This window comes from Limulus polyphemus, unplaced genomic scaffold, assembly GCF_000517525.1.
Source record: "Limulus polyphemus unplaced genomic scaffold, Limulus_polyphemus-2.1.2 Scaffold1088, whole genome shotgun sequence".
Lineage (NCBI taxonomy): Eukaryota > Metazoa > Arthropoda > Merostomata > Xiphosura > Limulidae > Limulus > Limulus polyphemus.
Genome location: NW_013666698.1, coordinates 256,895 through 269,095, shown reverse-complemented (window position 1 = coordinate 269,095; position 12,201 = coordinate 256,895). Strand labels below are relative to the sequence as shown.

The 12,201-nt window shown below is 31.7% G+C and overlaps 1 protein-coding gene across 6 annotated transcripts in view; it reads right to left on the bottom strand.

Annotated features, from left to right (window-relative positions):
- LOC106462072 (ATP-dependent RNA helicase DDX55-like) overlaps positions 1 to 12,201 on the bottom strand; it is a 162,304-nt gene that overhangs the window by 17,022 nt on the left and 133,081 nt on the right. For 5 of the 6 annotated variants that reach the window (XM_013921956.2, XM_022389208.1, XM_013921957.2 and 2 more), the window contains 2 exons: positions 9,836 to 9,962; positions 3,206 to 3,296 (listed from right to left, as the gene is read on the bottom strand). In XM_013921956.2, the coding sequence (XP_013777410.1) occupies positions 3,206 to 3,296; positions 9,836 to 9,962 (218 nt within the window). The remainder of the gene's footprint in view (positions 1 to 3,205; positions 3,297 to 9,835; positions 9,963 to 12,201) is intronic. The other variant, XM_022389209.1, reaches the window with a different exon arrangement.

The window sequence follows — 12,201 nt, the reverse complement described above, 5'->3', positions numbered from 1 at the left end:
GACTTAACATAGGATTCTGCATAGTAGATGGGTGTGCTTGCTTTACTTGTATCTTCAGTTGTGGACTGTCCAAGGCATCTACAAATTGATCCCTCAGCAACAGCTTGAGGACATCGGGTGGCACAGTTGGGTAGGCCTTGTGTGCCATACTTTCCAAATCCTGTGCCAGCTCTCCCCTTTAGCACGGACTCTAGTCCTAAACCTAGCCCTGTAGACTCCAGACTGATTTTGGGTTCCATACCTGAGTTCTAGAGCAGCTACCAGTGCTCTATAGTTGTACCTGTCATCTGCTGACAACTGTGTCCAAGCATTTCCAGAGGTTGTCCCTTCAAGCTCGTTGCCAGGTACACTGCTTTCTGCTCCTCTGTCCATCCATTCATCTCTGCCAGGAGCTCAAATTGTGCTCTATATGATTCCTACGGTGCCTTCCCATCGATTTCCTGTGGTTTCCTTCATACTAGATCACCCATTTTGCTGACACTCATGTCTGGAATGTGACTTCTGACAGGACTGAAGATGTTTGCATTAGGGTTTAGCTGCGGGGTCTGGAAGGGGCTTCCTGTTGTCTGGGGCTGATTAGGTTCATGGCTAATATATCCTCCTTGTGTAAAAGACAGTAAATCATCCTTTAATGTACTTAATTCACTTTGAAATTTACTAATCTTTTCCATTTGTGTGTGCTGGCTTTCTCTCAATTGTTGGAGTCTTTCTTCTTGTTTCTTTTCTTGTTCCAGTTGCCAGTGGTGCTGGTTTTCCTGCCACTGCTGTAGTCTCTCTTCTTGTTTATTTTCTTTCTCCTCCAACCACTGCTGTAGCCTCTCTTCTTGTTTATATTCTTTCTCCTCCAACCACTGCTATAGCCTCTCTGCTTGTTTCTTTTCTTTCTCCTCGTAACAACACAAAACGAATTCTTAAATGTTTATTTCACTATATAGACTGTTGTAGAGGATAATTCATCAAAGTAGTACGGTATCATTTGTTCTGTTTATAACATCATTATGGTGAGCATGTACGTGCATCTAATTCCTCAACAAGTGTTCTTTGTGATGACTGCTTATAATGTCCTATTTTACAGAAACCTTGTTTGATAATTGTTGTAAATAACCTTCTTAGTGAACTTTCAACCCATAGCCAAGGATACATTTGTGTTGGGGTCTGGTCGGAACCAAGGTGACCCACAACATACACTTTCAGTTTTCTTTGAGTTGAATTTTGCAGTATTGTGGTAATCTAATCATATATTGGTGGATAATGACTTGAATATAGGAGAAAAATAAACCTTTGGCATTTTTCTGATATACTATTTGTACAAGCAATGGCTTAATACAACATACTTGTATATTGAGGAACAATATAATTTTGCTATTCCTTGCCTTGTCAACATATATCCTCTAGCATAAATAATATTTATGCTGTTCACATTGCATGCTAACCTAAATAAAGGTTGTAATGCAAGTGTTTTGTGGAATTTCAATCCAGAGCTTATTAAAATGGTAATCTTGCACTGGGGTCTGGTTGAAACCCAGGTGTTCCATAATGTAACTTTTCAAAGGTGTGCTGAGGAGGGTTGAATACAGTCTTGATATATTAATAAACAAGTATGATTGCAATATAGATACATTACAATACTATTAATTATTCAACTAGCCATTTTACATATCTGACCTGAAAGTTTCCATTACAGCCTTTTAACCAAAAGTACATTATTTTGTGCCACAGTGCATGTGTAGCACAGCTGCAACTTTGTGTAAAGAGAAAAGGAATTAATAAATATAAAAGCACAATATAAAATTATCTACAGCGATAGCTATGAGAGTTTAGGCAAACATATGGGAGACCCAAGAGTGCAACACAGGCAACTCACGTGACCATGCTGTGGCATCCAGTCTGCACTTGTTCTGACACAGGTATTACATAGGTATTGTGCACATAAGTATGAGTAAGTTAATGGTTAGTGAGTATGTTTTTGCACCTACTATATGATAGCCTCAGTGAACGTAAAAAAAAATATATTGTGCATGTACAGACTATGCATAAAGTAAAAATGTAAATAATATCATTACTACTTGTGTAGAATTATACATGGATTTTCCTCTACGTTAAAATACTGTTATTCACGAGCATTCGGCCCACTTACTGGAACTTTCATCGAGCAACATGCTTTGACAACTGAAATTAATTATTCAAATTTCCAGCCACATATTAAGTTTTAACAATATTCAGTGCAGGAACTGCATACATGACTCTACACGTCAGCCACTAACAATGTTTATTGAATTTGGCAATACTGTAGAGGTTATTTCAATTCCATCTGTATTCATTCCTGCGCATAGAACAGGTTCCCAAATTCATATATATTGAAAAAGTCACTAGTAGCATCATCTAATGGAAGACCTGTGACTTCATTTAGTTTGTTTTTAGTTTCACACAAAGCTACATGAGGGCTATCAATACTAGCAGTCCCTAACTTAGCAGTGATAAACTAGAGGAAAGACAGCTAGTTAACACCACCCACCACCAACTCTTGGGCTACTCTTCTACCAATGAATAGTCAGACTGACCATCACATTATAACCACCCACACACACATAGCTGAAAGGGTGAGCATGTTCAGTGTGAATGGGATTCGAATGTGCGACCCACAGGTTGTGAGTCGAGCGCCCTAACAACCAGGCCATGCCAGGCTGACCTGTGACTTTCTATTAAGTGTAACACTACTACTTGTGAGGTGGAAGCCCAAAAGATAATGCAAGTATCTCACAAATACCTCACAGACATAATGAGATGCAGTTAAAGGACAGCATGGCATAACACAAGTATGACTCATTACAACACAAGTATATCCATGTTATAATCAGGAAAAATGTACATTTTCTTTTAACTGTCACTATACACACTTATAAATCTTCAGAGTTTCACTCAACCACAGAAACAAATGAACTAAGAGTACAACACTGAATGAAGAAAAATAAACTGTATTTCAGACTATAGATAGGAATTTTTCTGTTACTAGTTAAATATATTTTGTTTACATATTTCCAAGTGCACAAGTGTTTTAGCATTTTCAGATCAAAATTTATTAATATGTAGAAAAAAATAATTATGCTATGGGGTGGGAGTTAGAGATAAAAGGAACCACCAAACTTAAATATCAATAACTTTAATAACAGAATTACTGAAACAATCTTTAGTACAAAGTTCGTACCTTTTTTGTCAAGTTGAAATCTTTTTTCCTGGGGCCCATTTTATGAAAATTTTTCAGATTATTCTGACGTTCCTTTTCTTTTCTTTTGTCCCTACAGGTGAATAGAAATACTTATAATTAGAGCTTTACACATTCTGATCCTTATAGCATTTATTGTGTGAAAAAATTAAAGAACATTTCATTAAATGTCTCATTACCATAAAGACTATTAGCCTGAAGTATATAATCATCTAAGGCAAGTTACAATTACTTTTTGTCACTAATTAACAATTAGTCTTAACCCCATGCTTCAACTGCTATCTTGCAGTTGTCCTTATGAGAGTCCTGAAAAGAATTGCATATGGTAGGTAGCACACTTGTTTTTCAAATATTGTCTCTTGCTCCAACACACAGTACTTCTCAGAATTCATGTGAAATGGTAGTAGAATAGGATAAAGGAAAATTACAATTAGTAAAAAAAAAATAGGAAAAACCCAATTAGTAATTATAGTAATTAGACTTGGATGACAGTATAAGCTACTAACCATGGCAATCATTGGTATCTGATTGCTACTGCTCAACTATATTCTAAATAAAAATATGTACATAATACATGGGTTTTATGGCAAACCTTGAAGTAAACAAACAAGTACAATTCAACCAGCAGGTGGTTAAAGACATACTTAAAGAGACATGCAAGTTTAGTGACAAATAATAACTCAATTATATGTGACACAATAATTTACATACAGAAATGTTGTAGATTAACAGACTGAAACCATTTTTAATGGTATTGTTTATTCACAGAACATGTTATTTTGGCAGCAGGGTTACCATATACTGAGATACATCACCACCTCCACGAATTAAATTATTACATTTTACTACCAATGATATTAGGATATTAAATAATGAAGTGCATAAGAAAATCAATGTGCAAGATCATGTGAAAGTAATACTTGATGTTGGATATACAAGACTATTTAGTTTAAGAGTTATTATTTAGTTTTCAAAACAAGTGTGGTAAAAGTAATTATTTTAAAGGTGATAGTTAGAACAAATTTCATTGCATTGTGTTTGTTGTTCAATTGTTGTAATTTGATGTTACATTACTCAAACCTTCTGTATTTTTCTTGTTTCCTTAAGTGAGAATTGTTACATCATAGCATATTATAGTTTGTAGAAAGTTCTAGGCCTCAGTTGGGCAATGTATTTATATATTTGCAACTAAGTGAGTGCAAGTTAAGTCAGAAAATGTTAGGTTAGTGAAAGTGAAGTTAGGCTGCATGATGTGATCGTTAATTTAGCCAAAAGAGGAGATATTTTAAAGTGAGTTTCATAGTTTAACAGAGATAAGGAAAATAATATGTCTTATCAAAGGGTGTTCTAGAGTAATTGAACTCACCTACGCGGACTTTGACGAAAAGAAGACAATTATTTAAAGTTCTGGATACAACTGTGGTAACCCACGGGGTAAATGTGATTGAATTTATCACAGATTGTATAGTAAGAAACAGAGCAGAGAAAAATAATTTGTCTTGTCAATTTGATTCTCATGTAACTGAATCAGCTTGTGTGGACTTTTGACAAGAAAATAGAATTATTTAGAGTTTTAGATACAACTGTGATATTATATAGTGTAAAGAATTTTTGTACACATGTTTGATAGTGAATAGTGTGCTGTCCATTTATCGTTCATATTTATCACCAACAAGTTAGCACACACCTGCTGTAAAAGAATCCCGGCCCTATATACAAACATCCTGACACTTGTCAACAATTAAACTTTTTGAATATGAAATTTTAAGTAATTATAAATATATATCACGTTTTGCTATAAACCTAAATCATGCTTATTTTAAAAACAGATCAACATTATTATTGCATGGACAACATGTGGTCATGCATAGGTTATACATACATAACATAAAGCAGATTATTCAACGTATGACATGTATATAACATACAGTGAAAAAAAAACCCAACATAAATAAACAGAAACTTTAGAATATAACCAATCAATGTACATTAATAATAGTAAGACAAGATGATTAATAGAAAATACAAAAAAGTTATTGAATAATATACTAGCCTATATTGAATGTACATAGCAAAATTTTTGCCTTGGATAACTATAGATATGATTTGGTAGTAGGCCTGGTTTTTGCTTCTAATACTCTTAAATTCTAGGCTTAAGTATACTACCACTACTTCTATAGTACCAGTAGCATCATAAGTTTTAAAAGCTTTAACATCACTTTTATTTTGATCATGTGGTTATTAGTTTTATGTATTAGCTAGATTAACAAAGAATTATATCTTGTTTTTTGATTACGTTGAAAGCAGACTAGGAATTTATCAGTATATAAGATAATAAGATTAACAAAATAAAAAATTCAAACATAACTTTATCCTATTCATCAGGTTAGTTCTTACTATTTCTAATATCTAATCAAAATTTTGGTAATTTCTTAAATGACTAGAAAAAGTCTGATAATGAACAGTAGAGCCATAGCAACAATTGTAAATATATTTAATAAGACTAATTATTTTTTTTCTTTTTTGAAATTGAATGTTTTATAATATCCTGACATTATTCATTGTATTTTTTATTTGTAATTATGCTGAAGTTGGAATATGTGTAATTCTGAAACTCTCATTAAATATTCGGTGACGAGGAACCCACTTTGAGACTAATAATGGCTGGAGACGGCTTGAATGTGTAATGAAGAAAAACTTTAATATAAGTTGAACATAACAGCAAATGTACAACGTTTTGATAAGGTTTTGTCATCATCAGGTACTATGTAAGTGGCTTTACAGCTTCCACATATATATTTATATACAAATTTTTTTTTGAACTCATCTTCTAATTTCCTAACTACTCATTGTATCTTTATATATCAGTAATTATACTGAGGATTGTTCAATTCAATATTTTCCTAGATTTGCTAAGATTAAATAAGTGTAATTCCGAAACATTCATTAAAGATGTTTACAATTGTTGCTGTGGCTCTACTGCTCATTTTCAGAATTTGTTTTCCACCAAATAAATCAATGACTAGAAAACTTCTATATAGATAGGTCAACACTTTTAAATAGATATGACATTAAAAAATTAGTTGTATTATACACACATATGGGGAAAAACAACTCTGCATGGGCTTTGCTTAGGAAATTTTAATCTGTATATAGTTTTGGCTCAATTGGCCTGACTTCTAACACATTATTTATTTAATGGTATTGTTTATTCACAGAACATGTTATTTTGGCAGCAGAGTTACTATATATTGAGATATATCACCAACCCCATGAATTAATTTATTACGTTTTAGCAAAGTCTAGTGACTAGCCTTGAGCAATACAGGGATTCTAGAATTTGCTCCTCTCAGTCAATTAATCTACTGAATAATATTTAATATTAGATAAAGGAAGTTCTCTGTTCATAAAATGTTCTGCCACTGTTGCACAGGGTCAGACTAACCCTAAAAGTAGTATGGTGACTCAGTGTACAGCCTACTTGTAGGGTTAAATTCAAATTGTTGTTTTTTTGGTAGAAAATATGTACAAGTGATATGGAAAAGGAGAGAGATTTCAAAGAAAAGTTTAAAAATCAGATGAATTAAGAGAAATTAAATGAGAAAAATTGAAGAAGTATTTGAAACTTCAAATATTTTGTACATGCATGTGTACAGTAGTTTTCAGTAAATACAGATGTTTTTACTTGTTCTTTACCAATGTTAACTATGGTATGGTAAATCAACCTTACATAACAAACTAATTTAATCTACACAAAAAAAATTTTCCTACAAATTAATCTTTATTACCTATAAAACATTCCTTCAAGGCCTAAACAAACTTAAAATTTTTACCAAAACTATCATAAATGTCACGTGTACAAACCCAAGTACTAAATGCTTTATCTTGTATCTCAACAGACCTGATATATTTATGACACCTTGACAGATATGATTTTTCCCAAATATGGTGTTTTTAGAACTGTTCAGTTCTTTGCTTATTTCATGATAGGAGCAGATCCAACATTTCCAAATCTAGCATTTTTTTTAGATCTATCCAATTCCTCACCTAATCCAGAGCTGTCATTCTATACATGAAGCTGCTCTAGCATTTTGTAAGGGTTTAAAGTATTGAAGTAATGGACCCGAAGTCAAACTTGCAGGGATTGTTAGTGTCACTGTTGCATCACAATTATATTTATTCTTTGATTTAGTGAAATAGGTCATAACATTTACAACACATGCACCACTAATTTAGTTTTTTGGTTTTTTCCCTTAACTTAGGAGTGAAGAAAATTTTACAAATACTTAAGACTGATCAGTCTATCACAAAATATACACAGCATTTTTTACTAGTAACCCATTTAAATGGTTTTATCTGTTTATGCACTGAATTACTTTTCTAGTTAAAAGTGTAAACCCAACTATTTTTGCCAAGGTGACCGCAAAATTAAATTAAGCACTTACTTTCACACATTTAAGCACTTTCTCTAACCACTGGAATATGATCTGTCACATACCTAGATCTATAATTATAGACAATATTACCATAAAATGAGTATAAATAGTCAAATATATCAAGCATTTAAATTTCCAAAATATATTTACTACTCTCAGTCAATGAAATAAGGGATGTAATTCTAAAGAGAACATGGTACTATTATGCTAATCTCTTCATATTTCTGTTGTCTTTGTATGAAAAGACTAAAATCATTTTCTACATTTTTGTTCTTCTGAAAAGTGATTATCAACATTACTTACTGACAATAAGCCATATGTATTTGTTACAGGTAGATCTACAGACCATAAGAGTGTTTTAAGTTAAATTTTGTGGAATGTTTTATGTAAAGATCAGCCTGAAATACAATTGCTGGTTATAAATAACCTTTCTTATAAACTTCAAGGTAAAAAAATGCAAATTCTGAACAAAATATTCAAAAATTAAGAATTTTTGAAGGTTCAAACAATATCTAGGTACCTCCCCAAATTCAAGCAGTTTTCAATCTGTGCAAACCAGTAACAACAACATAACATTTTGACTGGTTATTACAAGATAAATTAAAAATGATGGCTACAATTTTACTATATACATACTGCAATATAATAAAGTGCACTAATGTGATAATAAGTATGTAGTAATGACCTGTTGGCATCACTAAGATTTTTCAGGAACTAAACTAATACAAAAATCAAACTAAACCATACTTCAAACATAATATACGAGTACTGTGTGTCACCAGGTGGCTTTCTTTACAATTTTGAGTCATTCCACTTTACAAAAAGGAAACCCAGTGGTTGGTCATATTGTCCCAAAATTTCAGATTATGTTCTGATGTGGATAAATTTGATCCTCAAACCAGACTTCAATAAAAAAAAAAACTGGTCCTAAAATGCTGCAATACAAATTTTTGATAATCAGTATTACAAGCCAAGCAGATATCAGTGGGAATTAAAATAAATGGGTAAAAACAGCTTATTAAAATGTAGCAGGCATTTCTGTAAACCTAATATTGTACAGAATTAACCAATAAAACAACAAATAATAAAGGCTCTTTGCTAAAATGCTAATTTCTGAGCTTGTGACATAACCAACATTAATAAAGGCTTGTCCTGTCAAGAATATTGTATATATTTTTTAATTTTGCTTTCATGTTGTTTACAGTGAGATTATGCCAGACACAATTAACAGAACTAAGACCCATCTTGAAAATTATATTTTTGTTTTTTTAAACTCTTGATCAAATGATACAAGGTCTTCTGATTTTGCTTTGTTGTGGGCTACATGGGGTTGAGTACATTATATTAAAAGTATTTTGAATAAGCAAATCATCAAGTCATGTAACAATCATAGCCATTGTACTGTTGTGGTGAAATGCCAGAACTATATTTTGACACTCTGATGTTTCATAGATAGTGTGATACCACCAAATGCTAATCACTTCTGGAAATGGTGTGCAATAATCCTACTCCAATGTAAAATATTCATAAACTCGGATCATAAAGATGTGTTGAGATTGAAGATTTAGAATCACTAATATGAGAATATCCCTTTCACTTATTGACATTGGAAAACAAAGAAATATATATCAACTTGGAGAACCAGAATCATCCAGAAAGAGGCCTGCAAAAAATCACATTCCATTCATGATAAGAAAAGTGCAGTCTTTTAACAGGTGAGAATCCAAGGTCAGGAACAAATTCCACCCATGTGTCCCAAGCAGCAGTACACACCATAATAAAGAAGGATCTTCATTGGTAAATGAAATACAAGTCACATGTACACAAGCTGTTCAAAGCTGAACAGGGAGGAGTAGTGTGCTTTGAACATAACAGCTTTACGGCAGTTATTTTACAATGAAAACTATGCTGCAGGGCTATTGTATGGTCGTCAGATAGTTCACGTGTCCAGATGTGGCAACATGGATTGTTGGTTGTGATGAGCTCCAAAATCATTTTAATATACAACCCTCTGTATAACAATATTAGTATTTTTATTATCTAAACAAACAAGTTAACATTTAGTTGTGAGTTTCTTCTGCTCAGTTTTAAGAAAAGAAAACATTTTTTACTGTAACCATTTGTAAAGAGCAACACTAGTAAAGATACTTATATAAAATACTACCAAGGTACAAACCTGAAAGGAATACTCTGGATATCCACATTAGTTGCAACAAAGCCTTCCACATTTTGTCTTTTCACTTCTGGCATGTTTGGCATCTTAAGTAGTCCAAATCCCTCAGCTAATTTCCCGAGGTCTAAATCTGAAAGTTTTCATTTTCTTTTCAATGAAGCCAAGTAAACATCTATATAATCTTTCATTCAAGAATTTAGGGTGTAATAAGTACTATTATATTAAATGATTTAAAACAATTATGTAAGATCAACTTCCATTGTGTGCTTGTCTTTTATTGCTTTTTTTACAGAGTGTAATCTTGTAATAAGAAGTGTGTTTACATGCATCAATCAGCCTTATGCATGTCACTTGTAATAACAGTTATTCATTCTAGTGGTAATTTTTCATTTCCTAAAAAAAATGTGGGGTAAAAATGATTAATGCTTCTGGATTATTTTATTTTTAATCAAAAAAGTTCATATTTAAATAAAAAGAAAGTAAAATCACTTAAAATTGCACTTGCTAAATAACCAAAACTTCAGTTATCTTGAGCTAAACTACAGTTTGTAGACCTACATCTACATTACAAAGAAATGTCAACAGCAAATGTTTCACTAATTTTAACTTTTCTGAGTTAAAAAAAAAGACATAGTGATGCCCTGAATATAAATAAACAGGACACTGGGTATTTTCCATTTAATCAGTGTACACAATATATTTTATTCTTGCATATTCCAATTCAAATATTGCATAATGCTAAGATTTGACAAGATATAGTTTACCTTCTCCAATTGATTTATTTTTTATTTTTATATCAATATCATTCTAAATTAGTTACCAGCGTTGTTAACTGTTAAAAATAACTTATTATTATGGGTATTGAATACATGTAATTATGTACTGTCACTGGTTTTCTATCACTGAGGCTTGGTTATCAATCGTAAGCAAATTTCAGTAGCTTTGTATTGTAAAACCATAAAAAACAAAAATTTTAACTTTCATGTAATTTGTCTACTTTTATAATGTGTTTAATAATTATGCCTTTATCTTATTTACACATTTATAACACCTTTCTGCAAAGTGGACTAATGAAGTGAAAAAATGAGCATATAATTTAGAATACAAGGTTCATCTGCTGCCAAAAACAAGCACAGACAATACCACTGCATAGCTCTGTGCTAAGAAAACTAAACAAAACATTTGCAAGAACTCATTATACTCTTTAGTGAATGAATGTAAACAGTAGAAGTTTACCTAGCTTTATTCATGTTTTGAAACCTAACAATGCAAGAAAAATTTTTTTGTCTTTCTTTGAGTGGAATAAAACCTATATAAAACTTGGATATCTGATATAAATGTGTAAAATATAATAGTAAATTAAGATAAATATTTGTGAAATTAAAATATATTTCAAACCAAAGTTTCTTGTGGGTATTAAAAAATAAGTTTTATTGCACTTTGGTAAACTAAAATGTTTCATTAAAACAAATATGGTAAATTCCACTTGTTTGGCATATAATGTCCACAAGATTTGAGAATAAGGTGGATAGACTGCAACATGTGAGAATAAGTGTGGGAGAGAAGAGTTAGACAGTTTTATGTAATACAACAAAATGCTAATTTATTATCCCAAGACAACAAAACAGACAAACACAACTGAACAGAGAATGTCTGCATATTGATTTTAAGACTGGGCATCTTAATAAAACTTCATGTCTCTATAGAAATATTGCTACATTAACCCTATCACCCCGGGTACCCTTTACTGCGCATGACACAAGGTTTTAGTGTTTTACATTCAAAATTTTATTAAACTACTTTTTGTTTAAGTTATACCAATTAGAATAGCATTAGATCTTAGATAATAATCCATATTTTAACAGTATACAAATTTTAAGTTCTTAATTATACAAGACAATATTTTAAAAAAATCCTGAATTTCCACTAGTGTGACCCACAAGACATTTTTTCTTAACATGTCATCATCCACATTTTATGCACCACCTCTCAAAAAAGTATGAAATTAAACGTAAAATACTCTCTATAAAATCGTTATTGCTCAAACAAACCATAATTTTTATAGTCTTCAATTCTGTTTGGTTACAGAGCTATCAAAGAAAAAATCAGACCCCTTCTGCCACATCCTCTTTTTCACAATTCGTTGATATTTCTCTCTTACATTTCATTATATATATTACCTATAACCAATAGAAAGTCAAGGTTTTCATCTATCAAATGTATAACATTGTATTCTGAACAGAATATTGTCAATTTCACTCATACAATATTCGTTCCCATGGGAAAGTTAACGACTAGCTTGGATGAATTTATAATGGCTCTTGGAAAATTTTCAGAGTTAAGTGAATTTGTCTACTTTTGCATGTTAT